Source organism: Scleropages formosus, chromosome 5, assembly GCF_900964775.1.
Source record: "Scleropages formosus chromosome 5, fSclFor1.1, whole genome shotgun sequence".
NCBI lineage: Eukaryota > Metazoa > Chordata > Actinopteri > Osteoglossiformes > Osteoglossidae > Scleropages > Scleropages formosus.
This window is the reverse complement of record NC_041810.1, coordinates 19,715,762-19,740,395: the sequence shown is the minus strand read 5'-3', so window position 1 is coordinate 19,740,395 and position 24,634 is coordinate 19,715,762. Positions and strand designations below refer to the sequence as shown.

Genomic DNA, 24,634 nt, shown 5'->3' with positions numbered 1-24,634 from the left:
CTGAGGCGGTGTTGTGTGCAGGATGAATAGTGATGTCAAGGTGATGGGGTGGGAGCTGTTAAGATCTTTCTCTTGGCTAAACTGAAAGCCTCCTGAAGGGACAGGAAACAGTGACATTTTGGTCATAAATCTAGACGTTTAGTTCATACTGCACACAGACAATGGGGTTTATTTGTTTAGGGGATGAAAGGGCAGGAAGTAAATAACCAGCTCTCACCTTCTTGAGGAGTCGTGTGGAGTCCTCACCAATTTGCATGAAGCGTATGATGACATTGTTCAAATAGATCTCGCTGAGCGTGGCGTGATCCTTGCTCTCCCGTCTCACCTGGTTCAGTAGCAGGTACCAACAGTTGACAGGAGACAGCAGGTTCTGGTCCTTCCTGAGAAAGCACGAGGGCAAGAGAGACCGACCGATATGACTCATTGTTTGCCTCATTGGCCCAACAATTTGAACCCAACCGTGATGACATCGCAGACGAAAACCCTGTTCCTTCCCCCTCTGTTCCAGCTCAGTATGAAGAAATCAAAGATTCATGAGTTGATCTTCTTGGAGCAGGATGCTAAAGTGCCTGATGAAGCAGATCAGCACACATCTCAGAAGCATTAAGGGGGTCTCTTTCATCCCTGCCCAATGAGAGGCAGCCTAAATCGCAGTCAGAAGCTGCAGCTGCCCTACAAAAACACTACAGCGTGGTGTGTCACAGATGTTTCTGGGGCACAGATGCAGAGATATTTGGGGTCAGGGAAACTTCTAGCAGCCCAGAAACTTAACACAAAGTCATTGCAGGGTGTGTTGGGGAGCTCCTAAACTGTACACCTCAACAAAACTCAACTTTCGCACTCCAACTTCATATACGACATGCAAACAAGTTTAAGAAGAGGGTACGGAGGGAACAGTGCTGCCTTCACACTCCACTCCACTCCGAGGACATTCTGCAGTGAGTCACGAAACCCTGTCCATGTGACGCTCGCTGCTTTCGCACGCAGAAGCCACCCGAACCTAACCACACTGCCCTTTCTAAGCCCTTTTAAGGGTACAGATCCCACACAGCAGTTGTCTTAAGCTCCTCCCCAAAGCCACATGTGCCAGAGGTTGAGGGATAAACCACTGGGCGAATGGCTTTCAGTGAGTCTTCTAGCAATAAATGATAGCTGTACAGCCCTCACCACTGAAAATGCAGTATAGCCACTGAAATCATATATTGATAGTTTGAAAAAACTGCGTATGTACAGAGATCTTATGGATGTTTTCCTGTATCCCTGTGAATGGGAGTGAAGACTTTAAAGTGGCTGAATATACTGAAATGCTGTGTATGAAAGGTCCTGCAGCATGTAAGTGATGACAGCTCCTCGGTGCATTTCAAATGAGCTTTGGAAATAACCGCTTGTCACGGACGTCTTCGGCGGGACAAATAACTCCAGGCTGTCGAAGGCTTTGAAAATCTAAAACGCATCCAACAGAGGCACAAATCAAATGTGCGCAAGTCACCGAAAAATCTTATTTAAGTTATTTATACACTCAGCACTTGCTGTTATCCAGGCAGCTGACACAGTTTTGCAAATTCTCGCTGTTCCCGTTTCAGACGCACAAGCAACTTAGGTAATAAATCATTCCAAAGGGTACAACAGATGCCTCCCTTTTAGGACCCGCACCTGAAAAACAAGCTATGAAGCCGCTGCGCCACTTGCCGCCACGCAGTAGCTAGATTTAGCCGAAATGAATTATTCCAGCTGAACTGAGTACAGCCGCCCCCCGTGGAGCAGATTAGAACATTTCAACAGTCTTGTGCCTTCGTCATGCTCTTGACCTTGAACAAAAGTAGCTGAAGAGCAGCCCTGTGCAGCCAGCTGTGAGCCTCGTGCTGTCGGAGAAGAGTAATGAACTAATATTGGACTCAACAGCGGAGACATCCGGGGAGGGCTGGCATACCCTGCAAGCCCCCCGATTTCTTACACACCCAAGGCATAGTGGTTAGAGCCGCTTCCTTCAGACTGAAAGGACCTAGGTTCGAATCCTACTTCCTGGTGTAGTACCTACAAGCAACTGCTCTAATAAAATGAACTTGCTGTATAAACGTGTAAATCATTGTAAGCCGCTTTGGAGAAATGCATCGGCTAAATAAAGAAATGGAAATAAATATAAATACCGTCTCTCGCTGCTGGCAATTTGCACCTTCCAAGAACCACATAAGCAATGGTCAGTGGTGTACTGTACAACAGGGAGGATATTACCACCTGCTAAAAGATACATCTAGTTCAAAACGTGGTTGGAATTCTGCTCTGTCATACTGGAGGCCCAACCGCACTTCCCTCCTGAAGACTTGGGACCGTCAACCACCAAGCTGGAGAGACGGTAAAGCTGCTGCCCCCTCGGTCTTTCGTGAAGCAGCAGCGCTATAGTGGACGTCCCATTTTGGAGAACGACGCCACAGCCTCTGCTGGATGGAGAACACAAGACAGCCATTTGTGGGCCACCTCAGTGGATAGCAGCTCACTCAAATATTAGCCTCTCTTAGTAAACAGAAAAGCAAGAAACAGAAGATCTAAATACAGCTGCACTATATGAATCAATAATCAAATGAAAACGAGAACATCTCGTTTCAGATCTCATTAGGTTAAAACATAAGTGATTCTAAGACATGGATGAAAGAAAGAAAAAAGAAAAAAAAGGTGGTGTGGTTCCAGACTGCTGGTGTGCAGTGCTAACAGCCTCTATGGGACAGCGATTAACGCATGTCCTTTCGCTGCCCTTACAATACAAATCAATACTCTTATGCCTTTCTATTTCTTTCAAGTCCCACGCAGCAGCGGGAGAAGCGAGTTAAAAGTAGAATTAGCTACAGACTTGGGGCTTTGGATGCGACTGACAGGTAAAAATGCCAATCGCAGGATGTGTCTTTCTGGAACGAGTGGTTGCCCTGACTTGCCTGGCTTCTTCATGCAACGAAGAGATGTGAAAATAAAACTCACGCAGCCTGCCCCCCTTGGTTATGTATGAGAAAACAGGAGGTGGAGTTAAACAAAAAACCCACGCAGATGAGGGGGGAGAAGAACAAGGGCATGTGTGGTGTGGTATGGTAGTCTAGCACTGTCCAGCGGACAGATGAGCATACCGGATACCGGAGGTCACGATGGAGACCGCCACCCCAGCAGATGAACCCCCACACTGAGGAAACTGAACTTGTAGGAGGGTCATGGCGCACTTCCTGGCAGGAATGTCACCGATTTCCCAGGAGGACATTAGGTAGGGGGGGTTTGAGCCCAAAGAGGTTAGAGTCACGGGCCCATAGATAGGGCAGCACCGTCACCTCATCCCTGAGAAGACATCCTTACTGATAGAATCTCATTTACTTCTGCATGGTATTATTATTATTAACCATTATTTAGCCGACGCCTTTCTCCAGAACGGCAAACAGAATTGTACGTGACATGCAATTATTTACTCGTTTACAGCGAGGTCGTTTTTACAGGAGCACTTCAGGGTAAATACCTTGTTCAAAGGCATTACAGTCAGTCCTTTGTTTGCAGGCTGACAACACTAACCATTACAGTATCACTGGCCCCTGCCCAGGGGTAAATTGAATTGAATCGAACTGAATTGAATTGGACTGAATTGAACCGAATTCAATTTTCACTGTCTAGAATAGGGACAAGGGAGGTGTCCAGTAATGGCAGGTCTAGGGGCTTGACCAGATTCATGGTCAAGTTCTTTCCAGACAGAGGGGATGGCAGGTTGACTGCTAACAGTGCAACAAATACGACCTCTGACCTTTGAATCTGACCTTTATTCAACCCTACTCCTTTTCAACAGCTTTCACTACACTGACATCTTCACTAAGCAGTAAACCACTAACAATGACGGGGGGGGGGGGGGGGGGGAGTGCTTTTCAGCAATAAGGCCGCCATTAAACTCACCAAAATCCCCAAAACGGCAGACTAATCAAATCTTTTCATTGTCAAAGGGCTCCAATGTCAGTCATTGTGTGCGCCCGCTTCGGACCTCATTGTATTTTGACATTCGGTATTTGTCCCATTAAACCGGTCTGCATTAGTACACCACACAGACCGGACTGGAATTTACAGAAGTATGGAAGTGTTTTACACTGGTATAAAATGTAGGGCTGCCATATGAATAAAACTGCTGAAACTGAGTGGCCTTCATTACCTAAAATACTGTAATGGGTATATCAGGCAGTAAAATGTAATACGCTATAAAAACAGCAGTGGCGTAACCTCACCTTATGCTTTTATTGTTCCAGCGACTGCAGTCGTTACTTAAACACACCAGCTGATAAGTAGCACCGTGAAGACTTGACAGTAAAATCCAGCAGATTACTACAGGGCAAACAACATGAAACCCGTCGGTGTAATGATTTAAAGAGCAACCCGGCCCTGCGGGCATTTGATTTTTCTTATTCAACGAGAATTACTCATTGAAGGGTGCTGATACAGCACTGGCCACTTATTGATTCCGCATGTCTCAAAACACACGCTCATTACACGCTCCTGGTGGTGGCGATGTCGTCTTCATTCAAGCTCTACGTGCTCTCGTAGCAAAAGAATCGGTGACGCTCTACTATCTTCAAAAGTGCTGGGGTAAACGAATGCTTTCACTGGCGAGACACGGAGCGGTACATGGATCAGATGGGCGAACAGCACAAAAGAAGGCATTACTGTTTGACTGCATGGTGTCCTAATCTTCCACAATGAGCAACTTAATTACCAAAGACTTCCCCTCCGGCTGCCCTAGCCAACCCCCGAGGATACCATGATCTAAATGGTACAGTTACCCCAACACATTCCATGGAGACACACCCTAAACAAACAGTTTCAACCAGCAAATAGATATTGCTGGGCTGCCCACCACCTTTGAACCACAGGGTGGGGAAGGAGTAACCAGGGAGAAGAAATGTAGGAAATGGTTCTGGGCACTCCAGAGGAACCAGATTTTCCAAGCAAGACTTCCACAAAAGCACTGACAACACGTAGAGTTGTACACTTGAGAGACGCCCATCTGGGTTACGACAATTTTACTTTACAAGGAGTTTCATTTAATGACCCTTCCTTAGCATGGAAGGCATTTCCTTGCATTTACAAAGACACAATTTGAGTTTCTCACGTCTCACAACAGCTAAGCAGCATGAAACCAGAGCCACCAAACAGTCCTCTTCTCAGTTATACTTTGGTTCCTGCGGCATGAAGTCCTCACATCGCATTAGCCATTGTTTGCCCAGTTTCACCTTTTAAAATGTCAGCATTCATGGCCCCAATTTGGACTGTCCAAACCATGTTCACTTTCATTGTTTTCATTGATTTCTATTCTTTACTGCTCTGTTTTTTTGCATTAAAGATTGAATAATAGTGATGTATTACCAATCACTGATAATCAATGAATAAATCAATGAGTATCATATGTATGAGAGATATTTGTTTGTGCACATCTGTTAAATGTACAGTATACTTATTTGCTATGAAGGAGTTGAATCAATCCAGGCAGACAGCCGTACGTTATTATAGAGTAATGAAGGGAAACCCTTGTTATAACGTTGTGTTACGATGACGTTAACTACTGAAGTAACTGTGTCCTTTTTAATGGTATTTGGTGACATTTTAGCATAACCGGGAATCAATTTTGTGGCTCAGGAGTGCATAAAAATTCAGATTTTCCATTACCATCTTCCAATCTTTCGATTTATGAGAATACAATTACTAAGGCAGGGGAAGACTACTCACGATATTTCTCATCATGTCTTCCCATCTACATACTCTGCTGCCATGTCTTACAAACTCCTGTCACTTAGAAACATCTACAGAGGATTTTTTTTTTTTTTTTTATTTTTTTTACTTAAAGGTTCTAGTGGAAGAATGACACTGTCCACATTTGTGTGCTGTCACCGCTGCAGCAGTACGAGCCGTCCGTCATTCTTCCAGCGTTTGAAAGCTGCCGTACACAGATGGCTCCACGCCTATGAAGCAGCAGGAAAAATAAACAGAGGAGACGAGCCTTGGAAAACACCCACAGTCTCTCGACTTTCCAAGCTAACAAAGTACATCTGGGTATTACCCTGTTGTTTCTACACGAGGGCCTCCAGCGGAAGCTCGGAAGTTCAAATCACCGCCTCTAATTTCAGGACCCCATACAGCCAAAGTCTTTATGTCGGTGTTGATCTGTAATATTTTACAAAATAATAAGCTGCTAGTGTGATGAGAGAGGATTAATTCTCAAGCCGCATCTACCTCTAAACCCACTAAGAAATGGAAGGTTGTCTTTTTTTTTAAAAAAAAAAAAAAAAAAAAAAAAGCCATACTGTCTTTTTCCCATGTTTGACAGTGGTAATGTGATCTGAAGACGGAAAGAAACATATCCCAGCCTCAGCAGAAAACCACAAATGCCGCCCGTCAAATCCCAGAGACAGCAAGACGCGGGCAGGTTTTGTGTCCTTGCGTCTCTCAGCTAATCTCCAGCCTGGCAAAGCGGACCTATCAGAATTTTCCCTTGTGAACTCTCCCACGCAGAAACAAAAGCTAATTAAGGTGCAGGCTGAGTGCTGGTTGTTTGGTTAATGCAGCTTCACGCACAGAGGAATGAAGCCTGGTAGAGTGGGATGGAGACCAGGGCATTCATGTCTTTGCAGCCTTCAACAAAAGGGAAAAACACAGAAACACAGATAAATAAACTGGCCATCACAGTATTATTCAAACTGCAGAAAACAGGCATTCAATTGTTAAAATTGATCTTTTCAGACAACTGCAGGTTCTTTGGAGTCTCAATAATGAGGCACAAAGAAGCCTAAACAATGGTTTAATAGCATTGTGCAGAGTCTCCTCAGATGTAAACCCATTGCAAACGGCTGCACTTGCACCATGTTTATGTACCTCCCTCCCCACGCTTTGTTCTTTAACCCATAACACAGACTGTCCAGAAGTGCTTCCAGAAATACCCACAGGACACAAAGGAAATGAGGGCACATTATTAAGACATATTGTAATAGATTAATAAGACAAAGATAGAGGATAATTAAAAGTAAATCTCTCACACACACACACAGACAGAGTCTGAAACCACCTGTCCCAAGCAGGGTCGCGGTGAGCCAGAGCCTAACCCAGCAACACAGGGCGCACGGCTGGAGGGGGAGGGGATACACCCAGGACGGGACGCCAGTCCATCACAAGGCATCCCAAGCAGGACTTGAACCCCAGACCCACCACAGATCAGACACAGGCCAAATCCGCTGCGCCCCCGTGCCCCCGAAGTAAATGGTAAAGATACAATAAATAGTAAATATGGTAACAAGTAAACTCCAATCCAGAATTTCAAAAATGCGGTATTTTCTGCTCTCACAGAGTACATGCTATTTTTCTTTTTCCCTCTACACCAGCAGATCGTGCCAAATTAGCCTAAAGTGCAAACGCAGACGGTCAGCATTGTGGCTTTGTTGACATTATATTAAACACAAAGCCTGCGCTTAGATGAGCATGAGTCACATAAACAGGCTGTGCGGATATTGCAAACTCGGTTCCCGGAGTCCCCTATCTGAACGCTTAAGTTTCCCCTGAGCTCTGCTCCGCCTAACACACCTCATACAGGGAAATGTGCAAAAAAGCTGAGCATGCTGGGTAAAATCCCAATCTACATGCTGACAGTTGCCCTTTATCAATAGCATCACGGGAAGCAAGCGAACCGCTGCAGAAGGCGCTCTGCGAGTGTGCGAATGTGTATGTGGGGAGGTGCGGACGTGGCTGTTTAATAAACAAACACACCCAGGCAGTCCCCATCTGCCCAGCTCTCACAGGATATTGCTTCTCAATAATTCATCTTCATCTCTTTGCATCTGGCATAAATCCACCCTTAAACATGGCAGGTAATACCGATCTTAAATAATTTCTGACGTTTAACCTCCGGAAATATGCAGCTAGTATCACTACGAAATTGCTGAAGGAGGAGTTTAATCACACAAAATGTATAAATATTATACTGAATTCATGTGCCAAGTGTATTTGAAGGGGGGGGGGGGGGGGGGGGTCCTCTGGGTGTTTCCTGTCTCTGTGACAAAAAAGGCCATTGGGGATAAAATGAGGTTAAAATGGGGTCCGTTACAAAGCGACCGACATCATACACTAAAATAACCACAGTAAGTCAGTGGACACTTCACCCATGGGAAAGAGCATCTACACATTACATAAATATGCAAAAAAAAAAAAAAAAAAAAAAAAAAAAAAAAAAAAAAAAAAAATCAACCAAGATGCAAGAATTGTCAAAACCATCCAGCCGTGCAAACTTTTCCCGCATGTACCTCCAGCATCGTCACTTCCCATCGCGTCGCGCCACCCCCCCTCCACATTTGCATTTATTAATTTAGCAGACGCTTTCCTCCAAAGCGACGTACATCTTGGAAATGCTTGGAGCAACAAACAGAGATGCTTGTGTACACCCACCCCACTCCCCACACACAAACACAAACACACACCCACACACCCCCCCACACACACACACACACACACACACACACACACACACACACACACACACACACAGATTGGCGGAGGAACCTCACTTGTACTGTTGGTGGTCCTTAGTGCTGCGGGTCTTGGCCATGAAGCGTTCGGCCAGCTTCTCCAGGTTGCGAGAGTACTCCACCTCGATCTCGGCCTTTTTGCGGAAGAAGTCCTGCAGGTCCTGGAGGAGCTGAACCCGCATCTCTGTTTGTTGCTCCAAGCATTTCTGCTGTTCCACCAGCTGGGCCCGGATCTCTGCGGGGAACCAGGACGGAACCACATCAGTGCCCGGCTGCAAGCACAGCCAACGCAAAACCAAAGAGAAGCCGCAGAGAACCGTGCGGAGCAAACAGAAAAAAATGCGTTACTAAAGATCCACAGAGCAGCCCACCACCTGAAAAACGTGAACCACTGAGGTCATACGCATTTAATTTCATAAAAATTATATATAGCTTGCTATCATCCACAATCATGAAAAAAATGCATGAACTGACAGAATTTTGCCATTTATTTGTCACTTCCATTGTATCTCCTGTTCATCTGGGTTGCATATATGTATAGGGAGCGTAATTAAATAGATGAAAATAGCAGCTGAATAGTTCTGTGCAAACTTCGAAGATGAACAAAGTGCAAAGCCATTGCGATTTTCAAATATTCATAAAAACAGCAGAGCCTTTTCAGAGTGAATGTGCTGCATTCACTCCGAAAGCAGAAGTCAAGCAGAAAAAAAAACACCAGGAAAGCAAAGCAGTGCTGGCAGCCCAGCTACCCTGCTGAAAAACCTCACGGAGAAACCACAGGGAACTCAAGAGTTGTCTTTATGGACTGCTTAGGAAGGTCGGCAAACGCCACGCAGATGGAACCGGACTGCTGGAAGTCTTGACGGCGACGAGATTCAAAAGCGATGTGAGAGATGTACCAGTCAAATATTTAAGGGAAGAACAAACTGCAGGAAACGTGGAGTAAGGACTTAGGGACGGGACAGGATGAGAGTTAAGCTAAGAGCTCACCTGTGTGGAACATGGACCTCATCTTAAGAGGTTCCACACTGATCTCTGGAAATACCATACCAATACTCATGTGTGCCCTAACCCTAACCCTAAATAAACACAGGAAATGCAGTTACCCACATCTGGCATCCAGTGGGTCTGCTTTGCATGTTTGGGAACAGTGAAAATAGAGAGGACGTTGTCATAATCAAGGTGTGTCTTTTATAGAAATCTTATGATCATGGGAGGCTTGGCTTCAGATTCCTGCGGCACCCTGTCCCCCCACCATACCTGTCACGGTGCATGAATCTTCTTACATTTACAAGCCCCACAGAGGGCCTGTGTGCGGTTCCTCGGCCGGCCCCGTGGGAAGCCACCCCATGCATAATTCATCGCCCCCCCTCCCACCCCGGCTCCAGGCTCAGATGGTGACATTTCTCCTCTCGACAGCCGTAGGTTAAACGAGGATGCCCGAAGCCACACGCGCTTCTCGCATGATTTTATTTAAGCCGCAAAGCCCCCAATCAAAGGACAACTATGTCTACAAACTGCCAAAGAGGATGGTGTGCCCATGGAAAAGTTTCCCAAAAAGTTTTTGCTCCAAATTTAAATAAGCATAATCCATTACTGAGAATCAAATGCAAGTGGGAATTGTGTATATGCTATTAAAAATAACTCCTTTACCGTAACACCTCTCTTAGTACAGTAATGGGATGGACTGCGTATTTATGACCAAAACATTTGATACCACTGGATAAAAATGTTAACAATGAGGTGCCTGCACAAAGGAAAGGGGAAGCTGTGAAATCTGACCCAGCAATCACTGAGCGAACTGGTCAGAACTTGTCAGATGGAAACCATAGAAAAAACCCAAGACGCTGCTTAATGACAACTTGCAGGAAAACATTTTTCAGTGTGAGCTTAGCAAGAGCTTACGATGGACCAACAGCATGGAAGCAGTCAACGTCAGTTCCACCAAAATTGGTGGCCAGCTGTTCGGAGAACCGAGTTGGACGTTGTTGAAAAATGTGCTGGTTCATGGAAAAGAGATCACTGACTCAGGGTTTCTGGATTCAGTAGTTTTTACTCTGGAACCCTTGGTTTGGACGAGGGTGTTGGGAAGAAGGGGCTGGAACTGGTCCTAGTAGGTCTCACTCTAGGGCGAGGACTTCTCACTATTGAACAGGAACTTAAATAGGGAGTCATGGCAACTAGATGTTTGTTAATGGTATCTAGGGGTGTGTGTTAGGGTAGCATGACTACTGGTTTGGTAAGCAGATATAGGTGTTGGTGTGTGTGTGTGTGATGTTCTATATATTGTGATGGTAATGTGTTGTGCTCCATTCTGTATATACGTGCCTTGTGTTGTGAATACTGTACACACATACGTCATAATAATTTCACATAATTTCCCACGTCGCAAAGGTCTGAATGAAGAACAAATCCGGAATTATATTTCCGCAGACCTACTGACAGTCTGCAGACTGAAAAGCGTGTCACTGCGGCAGCAGCACACGTACAGATGTGCATGTGATCGAGAGCTGCATGCATCTAATGGAGGACACATGGTAAAACTACGTCCGGCTTTCTGCTCTCCATGACAAGAAACCAGACCAACATATTTTTAGCGACCAAAATAATTGTGTGCTCCGATTTAACCAGTTCTTCCACATGCAAGAGACACTTCTTTCCCCCCTCATATTAAACGCCTCTAGTAATGCCACCATTCAATTTCCCAAAAAAAGTCATCCAAATTTTCTGAACTCATTTGAGCAACTGGAGTTTGACTCCCCAACGGCAAGGACAAAAACAGAGGAAAGTGAATATTTAAAATACTAATCTCAGTTCAACTAGGCAATGCAAAATAACTCTTTAAATGTTTAAGTACAATCCTTGAGACGAGACTCTGCCACAAGAGGGGAAAAGCATTTATTAAGCTGCGTATCTTGACGATATCCCTTGGGGTCCATATTAAAGGAAGAGTCATTAAAACATGGAATTGGCACTCAAAGGAGGGCACAACTGGGGAGCAAACGCACCACCGAACAGAACGGATCGAACAGCTAGTTTACCTCCAACAAGACTTGGAACGTTGGTTTTCATTTCTGCAGAACTTCATTTACAAGTGACATGTTGTCCTCACAACCACAAACAACTAATCTTTGCTCAAACGGGATCAGCGCCCGCAGCTTAGGGATGGGATGAATCAATGGATTTCATAGCCTTTTCCACTTAAGCTCAAGATTAGTGCTAAGTACCTCAAAGTTATTAGTCTTCACCGCTGGCAGCAGGACCGTGTCAATGTCTGCAGCCACCAGCAACTGCAGCTTCGACATCTTGTTTGCTATCAGGACTTGTATGGTTCACCCTTACAACAGCTAGAGGATTTGCTCCCACTAATATAGTGAGAGGAGGAAAAGAGGAAAAGAAAAAAAAAAACATTTTTATAAGTTTTCAGTTTTCAAAACAGATTCCAACGCAGACTATTACAGTTAATATTACCATGAGTGCCTAAACGCTTTCCTGAACCCTGATGGAAGCAGGATGGGCTGAGACATGACAAGCCCATTGTCATAGTTACAATCTTGGCTGTGTTTGAAAAGGTCATCCTGACGGGATGTTGTCCCCGTCTTTCTCTCAGAAGACCACGGCAAAAGTGACAAAACCCACTAAGGATATCAGTAGGCAGATTGTGCTGACAAGCACCCCAGTGGGCCAAGCGCCATTTGTCATACCACGAGGAGCATCTCACTGCAGGACAACAGGTCACAAGGAGACGACAGTGCGTCATCAGCAAGGACACGTCTGCGGTGGACAGAAGTTATGTTGCTTTGCTGAACAAATCCCAGGTATCATCTAAAAATTGTGGAGATCAGAGTTTAACCAGGGTGGAAAAGTGTGAAAAACTTGCCTCCTTTCCATGGCCACCTCTGCTTACTTTGAGACGTTTCAATGCAGTACGGTTTGTCTAGGTTCTGCGGTAGACTACACAGATCAGCTACAACATTAAAACCACTGACAGGTAAAGTGAATAATGTTGATGATCTCGTTACAACGTCACCTGTCAAGGGGTGGGATATATTAGGCAGCAAGTGAGCAGTCAGTTCTTGAATTTGATGTGTTGGAAGCAGGAAAAATGCAAAGCATAAGGATCTGAACGACTTTGACAAGGGTCTAATTGTGATGGCTAGATGACTGGGTCGGAGCATCTCCAAAACGGCAGGTCTTGTGGGGTGTTCCTGTTATGTAGAGGTTAGTACCTACCAAAAGTGGTCCATGGAAGGACAATTGGTGAACCGGCGACAGGGTCATGGGTGCCCAAGGCTCACTGATGCACATGGGGACGAAGGCTAGCCTGTCTGGTCTGATCCCATAGAAGAGCTACTGTAGCACAAATTGCTGAAAACCTTAATGTTGGCCATGACAGAAAGGTGTTAGAACCCACAGCGCAACAAACATTGCTGCGTATGGGGCTGCTTAGCCGCAGACTGGACAGAGTGCCCATGCTAACCCCTGTCCACCGCCAAAAGTGCCTACAATAGGCACGTGAGCATCAGAACTGGACCATGGAGCAATGGAAGAAGGTGGTCTCGTCAGATGAATCAAGTTCTCTTGTAGATCATGTGGATGGCCAGGTGCGTGTGTGTCGTTTACCTGGGGAAGAGACGGCAGCAGGATGCAATATGAGAAGAAGGCAAGCCGGCGGAGGCACCGTGATGCTCTGGCCAATGTTCTGCTGGGAAACCTTGGGTCCTGGCATTCGTGTGGATGTTACTTTGACACATACTACCTACCTAAAGATTGTTGCAGACCATGTACACCCCTTCATGCAGGTAGTTTTTGTCCTGGGCGCTTCCCTTCGGAGGTATACCAGGCAGGGCCAACTGGGACGAGGCCCCGAGGTCAGCCCAGGACCTGCTGGAGGGATTATATCTCACAGTTGGCCTGGGAAGGGCTGGGGATCCCCCAGGTTGAGCTGGAGGAAGTTGCGGGGGATGGGGCGGCTGGGCCTCTCTACTCTCCCCGCCGCCACCACGACCCTTTTAGGACAAGCGGGACAGAAGATGGATGGATGGATGGTTTTTATGTTATGGCTGATCGGTGTATGATCTGCCTGGCACAGTAAAGACATATACTTTGGCTTTCTTGTGTATCAAAAGTTTAAAGTTGCTTCTGCCTTGTTCAAATCTTTTAAACTGTAACATCCCCTGCCAACAGTTATCTAGGACATGCTGTTCTTTATCCCCACATGTGGCGAGTGTTATCAGCAGCACCTGAAATAGCAGCTAATGCTTGAAGGTCAAGCTGTGATGCCTGTTTGTCCTGCCTCCGTGTTCCACATTGCGGAGCCTGAAATGCAATGACTGGCAGAGTGGACCACTCTTTGGTGTCCTTTCTTCACTGCTACACAGCTAGCATTCATCTGAGCGCAAAAAAAAAAAAAAAAAAGTGACTTTAATGGCCACATCCCATGAGCGATGACAGAGAAATGGCCACGATGCCAATCAAATGACCATAGAGACCGAAAAAACCTGAAATTGATGCTGACAAAGTAGTGTGCAGCTACACCACATAAAGTGTTTTTTTTAATCAGTAAAATAAATCTACACCCTCATTTTACCATACCACGACACTGAAAAACTACCGTTGGGTGAGAACAGGGAGACCTACAAATTGGCAAAAAAATGCAGAGCAGCCTGATACCAGCCAAAAAAAAAAAATAAAAAAAAAAATAAAACCTTAGTACATTGTTCATATCTTTTTTAATTCATGTAATTCAAATTTATAACTTCTTTCATATATAATGAATGACCAGCTTCACCATTACAAACCAAACACTTCCATCATGCGAAGAAGGTGCATTTCATTTTGATACCACAAATTACCAGGACCACAGAAATAAGGAGACACCCTCTAATGAATAGCAACAACTGGGCCAACCGATCCAAAAACCAGTGGTCATTGTCAGTGTCAGTTTTCTGTTGCACAGTGATTAATGTTATTACGTTTCCGCTAGTCAATGTATCCGGTTTATACACGGTCCTTATTATTTGAACCAGTAACCTCAAGGTGACAGGAGGACACTCAGCAAGAAACACACCTTGAACCAAGAAGGGAACTTATAATATTTAGCATAAATATGCAAACTAAAATGTTCTTACTTTTTACTAGAACTTTTAAATATAAATATTACAATAAATACAATAATTACAATGGTATAGGGATTTTAACTCACATTATATAAAAGCATACAGTAAGCAAATACATAAATATATACAGGGCAAAAAACTGAATTGTCCTGAACACAAATCTGTGATGCAGAAACAAACCGCAAAGGGTTTAATCCTTGCATAAAAGTGCACGCTCATATTGCCATGAGTAGAATTAGGCAACTGTTACTGTACAGAAATCCGACTGCAGGCGGATGGGAGCTCTGCACTCATTTGCAGCCCGTGTAGCAATAATACCTTCACCGAGGCACCTGACACAGCCGACACATCTAGTGTGGTTGCCAAGACAACTGCGGGAGGCTAGCATTCCCATGGCGAGATGCTGAGCCTCTGTTGAAGGCTCCTGAATTGGGGAACGTAGACTCTGCTAAGGGATGATGCTCACCCAACCACTACGGAGAGCTGTGAGGATCCAGGGGCAGCTTGTTAAGGAAAGGTGAGGTCTCAACAGAGCAAGAGCGCTGACGTTTATTCCCTGCGATCCGTGGCTGCCTATTTAAAGCGTGCAAAAGCAAACTGTGGTGACCTACAGTTTGAAATCCAGGATGCGAGCCTCAAACTGCAGCCAGTCAGGCTGATCCTGTGAAAAGGCGCAGTGGGTCAAAAGAGCTGTGGAAAAAGCACCCTAAAAAATTATTAGGGACATGATTCTTGTTATCGTTTTGCTTCCTTGACTCTGTGACATATGAGGGGCTCCTATTCGGGAGACAGTTCTACCAACTGAAACCACAGTGAAACAAAGGACTGACATTTTCATGGGAACGATGTCGTACTCGGCTACAGGGAGCAGCTGAACCCGCACGGGCACGCAAGGTGTGTTTGTGTGTGTTCTGCGTACAGGGAGGCGACAAAGTTACCACTTGGCCCCTGACCTCCAGGAAACGGCAAGCCGGCCCCGTTAACCCTTGAAGAGGGAACGTTTTGGCTTGGAGTGAGGCGTGTGTAAGTGTGCGTACATGCTTCCGGAAGCACTGGTGAAAGCTCGGCTCAAATGATATTCCCTTTACTGACTCTAAAAGGAATCAAAGCACAGCCGTAATCATAGTGCGATCATATTGGGGGCAGCGGGTGGCGTAGTGGCTACAGCTGTCAAGTTTGTACTTAAAAGCTGCACATCCAAGTCTCGCCTCCAACAGAATGATCCTTGAGCACAGTAGTTACCCTGAATTGCTACGTAAAAATTACCCAGCTATATAATGAGGTCAGCGAAGGTAACTTAACACAAACTCATTCAGGAGATAATCAACTAAAAAAATTAAAAAAAAAAAAAAAAAAATGCACCCAACAGACCCGCAATGTGCAAAAATATAGTAGAGACAACCATAAACACACACACACTGCCTGAAACCGCTTGTCCTAAGCAGGGTTGCAGTGAGCTGGAGCTTAACTCGGCAGCACAGGGCGTAAGGCCGGAGGGGGAGGGGGACACACCCCGGACAGGACGCCAGTCTGTCGCAAGGCACCCCAAGCGGGACTCGAACCCCAGACCCACCGGAGAGCAGGACCCGGTCAAACCCGTCCCGCCACCGCACCCCCTTCTGACAGCCATTAAGACATGGCATTTCGTCAGGGTGGAACCCCAGCTTATTCCCTGTGTTCCTGTACGCACTCCAGGTCAGAGTATGAGTGCACAGATCGACAGACGACAACATCTGACTGGTAAGACAACTGACTCTACTGCGTTGCTCCTACATAGAAATCAGCTGCTGGTTGCCACTCCTCACTCCGTCTCTCAGCTGCACATACAAAACACACAAACACACAGACATACACACCCAGACACACGCAACAGGAAACTCCACTACAAAGACATTGTTCTGCATGCAATTGTTTACTGGCCCAGAATGCCTCGGTTCCTTCCCGTCCCCCAGTTTTCAGTCAGCTGGATTCTCTAAAGCTCCACTTGTGCACGCTCTGCAAACACGGCTATATTTGGAATTGGCGGCAAAGATAATATTGACAATGTCTGCTGTCTTCACATCAACGTCAAGAGGTTGGCTATACGAGTAAAGCGTTCTGCGTTCGGAGCAGGCAAGGAAGTGTATCGTGTTGTCATTTACCGAATAGAAGAGATATTGAGTTTTACTGTCTACAACCATATGGAAATGCTTTGTTCTCCTTGTCCAGCTACAGATGTGAACGACAATGACCTGAACTAAACAGAACAGGGTGTGGTGTCACATCTCCTCGCTGAGAACCTACATCACAGCCAACCAGGAAAAGAGCGGGAGTGTCAGTCATCAGGAAGAATTTTGGAAGCCAGTGCAAGTGAACAAGCTGGTGTGACTACGGTGACCCATGGGGGGTCAATCGAAATGCACGACTACAGCAGTTCGTGGGGGTCGATCGTCACGCCTGACTTGAGCAGCTCGCGGCCCTACCTCAATGACTGCTTTTGCCTGCTGCAGTCTGGGAGAGGAAGCATTTATCCATCATCTAAGGGAGGGTGGTTACCACACCATCAGTTCCAGACAGCTGGTCCCCGAAGCTCTCATCTTTGACCAGGATGTGGCCGTCGGCTTTATCCACATGGTGGATCGAAAAGAACCTCTCTATCTGCTCCCTGAAGGGAACCTGATCACAGACAGTCCAGGCAGATACCGAATGCACTCCACCCACCAGAGCTCATTCTGCTGTAGTAGCCTTTGTCAAGTTTCCCTGAGCTGCTACAGAAGAATTACCCTGCTGTATCAATGAGCAACTGTACGTAGCTTTACGTTGGCAAGGCACTTTGGAGAATTAATAATAGTAACGGTCCCGAGTCGTCTGTTTCAGCTGTGATCTACAGCTACCGTAACTGATGGTTGTCACTGGTTGAAATGGCAGTGCCAGTGTTAAAAGAGAGGAGTCCAACCACCACTGTTCGTTTGTACCCTATTTGTACACCAGTTGTCATTTTTTCAGGGTAAATTTAGAAGTTAATGCACCAGACACAGGAAGAAAACAGCCAGACTCAACATCGTGAGAGGCAGAAACCGTACGTTTGAGACACCGAATGAGTAAATCTGTCCCAAAACATGTGATACAAGTGTCTCTGGTCGTGGACTGTGTAGCAAAAAATAGCATGGTACTCTATAGTAAAAACTGCTATGGAAAAAAGGTATATACTTACATAATCTGTTGTAGCAGTTTTTCCACTGTGCAGGACCCCATTATATAAGAAGAGTGTATTAAATATTTGATATACTCGACATAAATGTACTTTAGTCAAACTGTAGATAAATATTTCATGTACAACTTTAGTAAATCAAATATAAATTAAATATTTTCAGTCACTTTTTATAAAGTGGAGCCAGCGCACAATCATACCGAGTCTGGGACTACGGGTCCCGGAAGGGAAGCGAGGGTCTGTTTGTGGAATCCAGGCCAACATAAACCCCTGCATGTATCACGCTCTTATGGTGGACAGAAGGAAGTAGCTTGGAAGAGGAAAAAAAAGTGTGAATGATTATATCTAGAGTTGGAAATAATGTGCCGGATTGATTCTTGCCTGGAGTCCCAAAAATGCCCTAAAACTGGCCCTACATGTACATCACATCTGTCTGGAAACACACAGCTGGCCACCACATGTGCCTGAGAGATGAGGCCCCAGGCAGGTCTGCAGAGCATCACGTGGGGTCTTGAGCCAAAACAAGCGTGCACATGTAGCAGAGGCACACAGGAGACAGGAACCACTCTTTAGCACTTCATTCCACACCCATTGAATGCTTAACGGCAGTGAAATACCGTCACTCTACGAAAGACTTCCCCCATTTTGGTCTTCTCCTCACCCACGCCTAGTTGGTGATAGATGAGGACGAGCCAGGAAAAAAAAAAAAAAAAAAGAAGAAGAAAATTAAATTGTGTGAAAATGCACGCATATCAAGAAGTGCGCATAGGGACTGAAACAGCCTGGAATCAATCAGTGACCACAAGTTGGACAAGTACATCAGAAGAAGAGCAGTCTCGTGGTAATGAGGCATCACTCATACAGCATAATAAGGTCCAACTCTCGGAAGATTATAAATTCAGTTAACCCAACTCACCTGAGATTCTAAGACCAACACAGCATTCCAGCTGCTGCCAAATAAATCATTTTTATTAGTTTTATGAACACCTCCGAGTCACAGAAACAGCAGAATAAGGAATTGAAAATACATCCACAGATATAGATCAAGGGCAGAAGGTCAAAAGGTTGCACTGTTTCACAGGTACGATCATGTGGAACCACCTAGTAAGTTCCAGATGGGTGTCCAACATTCAGAATTAACCTTAGCTGTCAAACAATCAAATGTCAGTGTTATTGGATGTTTTGTTCTGTGTCCCTCTTTGCGTATTTTGATTCTTTTATAAGTTCTCCGCAGAGACTTTAAACAAAAGCATGTATTTCCATGTCCTTATTATCATGGCACAACAAGAACTTTGTTTTCTGACCTGATCTCACTCACACACACACACACACACACACACACCGTGCTTCACGTTCTACCTCCACTGAGCCCGCATTGTATGTGTCGATGCCATGTGTCATGTTGTGGAAACAAGCACAATGTGTGGCGGTGGCAGTTGGGTCCGTCTATTGGCCAAACGCAAAACTCATTTCCTGCTTCCATTTCTAATCTAAATCCGCACACTTTTTTATTTCCCCTTGTCCCTGTGCTGGCCAAGGAGACTCATACGCTGCACCGAACCAGAGAGAACTAAACACTTTCAAACCCAAACAACTGTGAGATTTACCACTCAAATTTCTGCATCGTCATCTGGATGGGTTCATGTTTACTTATTTGTCTGGCTTATTTCGAGGATGGACACGCACAAAGTGCAATCTCTCTTCTGAAAAAAAGGAATGAATGAATGAATGAATGCATGCATGCATAAATAAATAAAACTTCTTCACAAAGGAAGTGTGCTCCATAGGACACCACACACACTTCCTCTGCCATTCTTCCCTCTTCCTTAATAGCTCCTCTGTAATCCAAAGTCTGCCTTTACCCAAAAAATACATACACCACGTACACACACGTATCTCTCACTGGAGAATGAAGCGAAATACAGTTCTTAAGACACAATGCCCTCTGCACTAGAAGATCATTTTGGGCTGTGTTAGGCCAGGGGGAGAAGGTTCCAGATTCTGCAGGATTTCATGATTTGTGATTTATGGCCTACCCATTATAACAACCTGCACTTAAATAATAAATCTGTCTCATTGAGGCATTGTCAAATTGAATATTCCATATAATGTGCCCTTGCCTTAACCATCATCAAACAGACTCAAGAGTTACTCCTAACAGGTCAACTCTACCGATTACTGCATATGTTGAGCAGTCAGCGCAAAAGTGCAAATTTTAAGTTGGATGTCACTAAACTCTACTGCTTTTTAATGGAAATAAAAAGGTATGGGAAGGCATACCGTTTATGACTTTGTTACAGCCTAGTTTCATTGTCTCATTCGTCATCCATTTATTTCCACATAATTCCTTGTTAATTAGAACTTCAGACTATGTTCAATGGCTCTAACAGCAAAATGTACTGTAGGTCCTTGTCTCAAGCTAGTCTGAGCTAATCCATGGTCAAAATGGGGTACTTACCTTCCGGACATCACTATGCACACACCTATAGGATAACACACAACAATGTATTGATGCTCCTTAAGGTCAAACCAACACACTCAAGCATCAGACCTTACCAAAACATCAAAAGACAATGTAGGGTGCTCAAACAACTCAAGACCACACATCATGTCTTGAATAAGTCAGGAGAACACATCAAGTTTTGAACAACTCAAAAGTAACACACTACATTCCTAAACACTGAATTTCTGGAAACAACTCAGTTAAACAATGCATCACATCCAGGTCCACCAGGAACGTTTGGATCCCTTGCAGCAAGGATGCTATGGAAGAAGAAGCAGGACACAAGGGCCAGCCTGCTTGTGTCTCAGCAAGTTGACTATTTCAACAAAGAACCACATTGTTCTGAGCCATTAAAACGCCAAGAGGCGATTTAAAATAGCCTGCTGTGGGTCATTTTTGACGTCAGGAGAGTCATAAGCCTGTGTATCTGTGTAAAAAAGGGTTATGGTGTGGTACTGCAATGTGATGGTCCATTGACACCTTCACCACTCATAGGAAATTTATCTTTTCTTATTTCCAACCACCACCACAAACCCAGAACGGAGACTTCAGTAAATCCAAGATCTCTAAAACTGAAACACAGCAAGTATGAATCGACATCAAGCGAATGATGTATAATTTGTGTAGTATTGTTTACATAATGTATTTGAGCCAACTGAATTGAAGCCAGAAGATATGAACACCCCAGCAAAGCAGATGGTTGCTTTATTTTAAGGAATGCAAGGTTGTGTCATTGAAAATCACATGAAATGTTAATGAATCTGTGAAGTTTCCCTACTGGCTGGTCCAAGGGGGCCACTGTTGAGCAGAAACCAGTTTTCAGATATGAATACATTTGAAAGGAATTTGCTATCCTGTTATATACTATATGACCGACTGTCAAAAAATAGCATACATACAAAAAGAAAGCAACCATTACGCCGCATAAAACATACGCAATTTATGAACACGAGTCCAGTTGACAGAGATCCCATTCTTGACCAGTCTCAGATATCACCAGCACTCGCTCACAAAAACCCACACGGAACCTTCTAAGACCCCCCCCCCCCCCCAAACAGTTTCGCATCTGTCATGTGTAAATATTCACGGTCTGCTGAAAGAGCACACCGACCTTGAGAATAAGCCAGTGAGCCCCCCACCCCCCCACCACACGAACGGTGGGGGCAGAGCACAGCGGGCAGGGCAGAAGATGCTGGGAGAGGCAGGCTCACTGCCTGCTTGCGTTTACACCTGTGTAGGCAGCCAAGAATGCAAAATACCCTCCACTGCAGTGGAGATGCCAGACTAGGCAAAGACTTTTCAATAAAGGAAGTTTTCAGGCATTCATGCACGGATGCAGAACAAAAAACAGGAAACATCAGTTAAAAATAACCCAGACTTCCTTTGAATCACCTTCTGGATTATTTGTCATATTATGTAGTATGATATTCACTGAAGTCTGTAGAAAAGCACAGCATGGTATACACGCCGTTCTTGACATCACCTGATTACGCTCCATCATAGTATTATAGATCTGAAGCTAATAACACGTAACAACCTCCATGTGTCAGCTGCCTTGAGAAATGAAAGATGATGAAGAGCATTATGAACGCTGTTGTTAATTACATTTATCTGACGTTTTTACTCCAAAGGGACTTACAATGTTAGTCTACCTACAATTATTTACCCATTTATACAGCTGGATAGTGGTGCAATTTAGAGTCAGTACCTTTGTTCAGGGGTACTACAACTGGAGATTAAACCTGCAACCTCTGGGTCGAAAGGAAGCAGCTCTAACTGTGATTTAACCACTACATTACCAGCGATCATCATTGATCTTCATATTTCATCAAAGACATGAAAGAGAAAATGCATGTTGCAGGCTGGTCTTTTTAATGTCGTTTTATTTTGAAGTCAAATACAACGATGGCTGCAGAGCGAACGCATCAATGTGTCAACCAAAGCGAAGGGCAGAAGTAGTGGGCGTTTGGCTTTGACTGAAACAGGGCCAAGATCTCCATTTCTCTCACAGCAGGTGTTGGGTTGTGCGCCTTCCGCTCCTGGTCTCCAACAGCGCAGTTCTTGGCTAAAGCTGGCATTCTGAGAGCTCTACCCTGGAACACGCCCCCGAATCCATTACTCGGGAAATGGACTGTACATAGAAGCAAAAAAGCGAACCCTGAATTTACAGTCTGTACCCATCTTGGCCAGCGCCCTCGAGGAGAGGGCTGAGGCAGACACATTTCTAGGTGTTTACAGTGGAGGGTAACCAGGAGCAGCTGATCGACATCTCCTCTCCTCTGGCTGTCTTAAAGGGAATTCATTCTGCTCTCCTGTTTTTGTTTCTTTCTTTCCATTTTTATTTTTATTTTATCAACAAAAAAAATACAGAAAACAACCATACATGTTTAACACCTCAGATGATATTAAAAACACTATATATGAAATCTACAAACCACCTCCAAGTTCCAGTAAGTTCAACAGTAAATACGTAATATACAGATTGTATATAGCAATACAACTAAAATATACTGTATACTCAATATTACACCACAGTACTAAGCCACTGAGAACAAATTGTGCTAACCTTTAAAACCTTTAAATTCTTTCACTGAAATTACACGGAACACAATAAAATTTCTGCTGTCCTGTGTTTCTTTGATAGCAGTTGGATTTTATACACATCCAGCAGGTCACAGAAAGCAAAAAAAAGGGTAGAAGGTAGCAGTGGTTAGAGTTACCGTCTCCTACTCAAAGAAAAAAGGTTTGAGTCCCACTTTCGTTCACATTTCCGTTCAACAAGGTACTTGCCTTGCCTTACTTAGCTGTAGTAAAAAAATACCAAGCTGTATGAATGGTAAGTCACTGGAAGCAGTGTAACACAGTAGGTTGCTCTGAAGAAAAACATCAGAAGATATATAGAAGTAAAAATATATTAAAGCAATGTCACATTTAAGCCATGTTTCCACCAAAATGGTACACAGAGTAAATGATTACCTGCAAATATGGAAAAGACAGGGTACGCCATATGACCTCTGCTGATCAGTGTATCTATTAAGCAACCCACCCTTTTGCTTACTGGACCAATGGAGGGGGGCAATAATTATGTAAGGACAGCTGGGGGTGGCATAGCGGTTACAGCTACTGCCTTTCAATGCAAAGGTTGCAGGTTCAAATCTCACCTCTGGCTATAGTACCCCTGAGCAAGGTACTTACCCTAAATTGCCCCAGTAAAATTACTCAATTGTACAAATTAATTTGCTTTAGAAAAAAAAAAAAAAAAGGTAAACAGGGTGAGACTATAATACATGTAGGAAAACTAGAGTGTTCTGGCCAGATCCAGGCGACATCATCACTGCTAAAGTTCAGTTAAAGACACGGTGAACATAAAACATGCTTGAACAGCTGATTAATGAAGAAAAACGTACTACTGTGTTCCAAAGGACCCACTTAACACAGCTTGTTGCTCATACAGTATTGTAAGAGATGTAATGTCTCCGTTTCCCCAAACAGAAATTGGCAAAATCCACTGTTGACACCAAATACAGCCATTCACATTTGATCAATGATTGTTAAATACCTAAGAATAGACACTGATGACAATTTCAATTAGTTAACACATTATGCAATTAAACCTAAGGGTGTAGGCATGTTCCCAGAAGGCTGATGTGTAAATGTGTGCTCACACAGTGGTTGTCATGGTGACCAAGAACCAAATCAAGTTCTCGTCTATTGTTGACATCACAGATGAAATCCTGGCTCATTATAAGAGCAAAACTGATTGAACATGACCAGACAGCAGGTCTCTCACCAGCCCTGTTTGTTGAATCTGAAACTATTAGACAAATGTGATCATGAGAAGATAAAACTGTGGCTGTAACTCTCTGATATTGACACAAGTGAGTAAATGTGGCTGAATTAAGATGCATCTTGGAGCGCTCTTGACACAAACATAACTTAGCATTTTTATACCTGCCCTGTTCCACACACTTAATACCTGGTCATGGAAAGACAAAGTTTGTACCTGACCATAGAGGCACCTGGATGAGCTATTTCTGTCACAAGCTCAAAAAGCACTGTGCTCCACTTATGATATGCTGTTGAATGTGACTTCTGCATACTGTGAACACATTTCCTTTTTTTTTTTTTTTTTAGAAAAGCTGATTTTTTTTCCCCACCTTAGTCCTGTTCCTCCTTATGAGACATTAGACACCTACCACCAATAAATAGTTATATAAGCTCGCTACCAGCTTGTGTATCCAAGTACATAGCATGTGACTACATCTACAGTGTTCTCCCTTTCTTTGTGTTTTGACCTTCTGAACAA

The 24,634-nt window shown here is 44.4% G+C and overlaps 1 protein-coding gene across 4 annotated transcripts in view; it reads right to left on the bottom strand.

The window, feature by feature from the left end:
* The window catches only part of srgap1a (SLIT-ROBO Rho GTPase activating protein 1a), a 75,429-nt gene that overhangs the window by 35,366 nt on the left and 15,429 nt on the right, over positions 1 to 24,634 (bottom strand). For all 4 annotated transcript variants that reach the window (XM_029251969.1, XM_029251970.1, XM_029251971.1 and 1 more), the window contains exons 2-3: positions 8,556 to 8,751; positions 218 to 380 (exon numbers count right to left, since the gene is read on the bottom strand). In XM_029251969.1, coding sequence (XP_029107802.1) covers positions 218 to 380; positions 8,556 to 8,751 — 359 coding nt within the window. The remainder of the gene's footprint in view (positions 1 to 217; positions 381 to 8,555; positions 8,752 to 24,634) is intronic.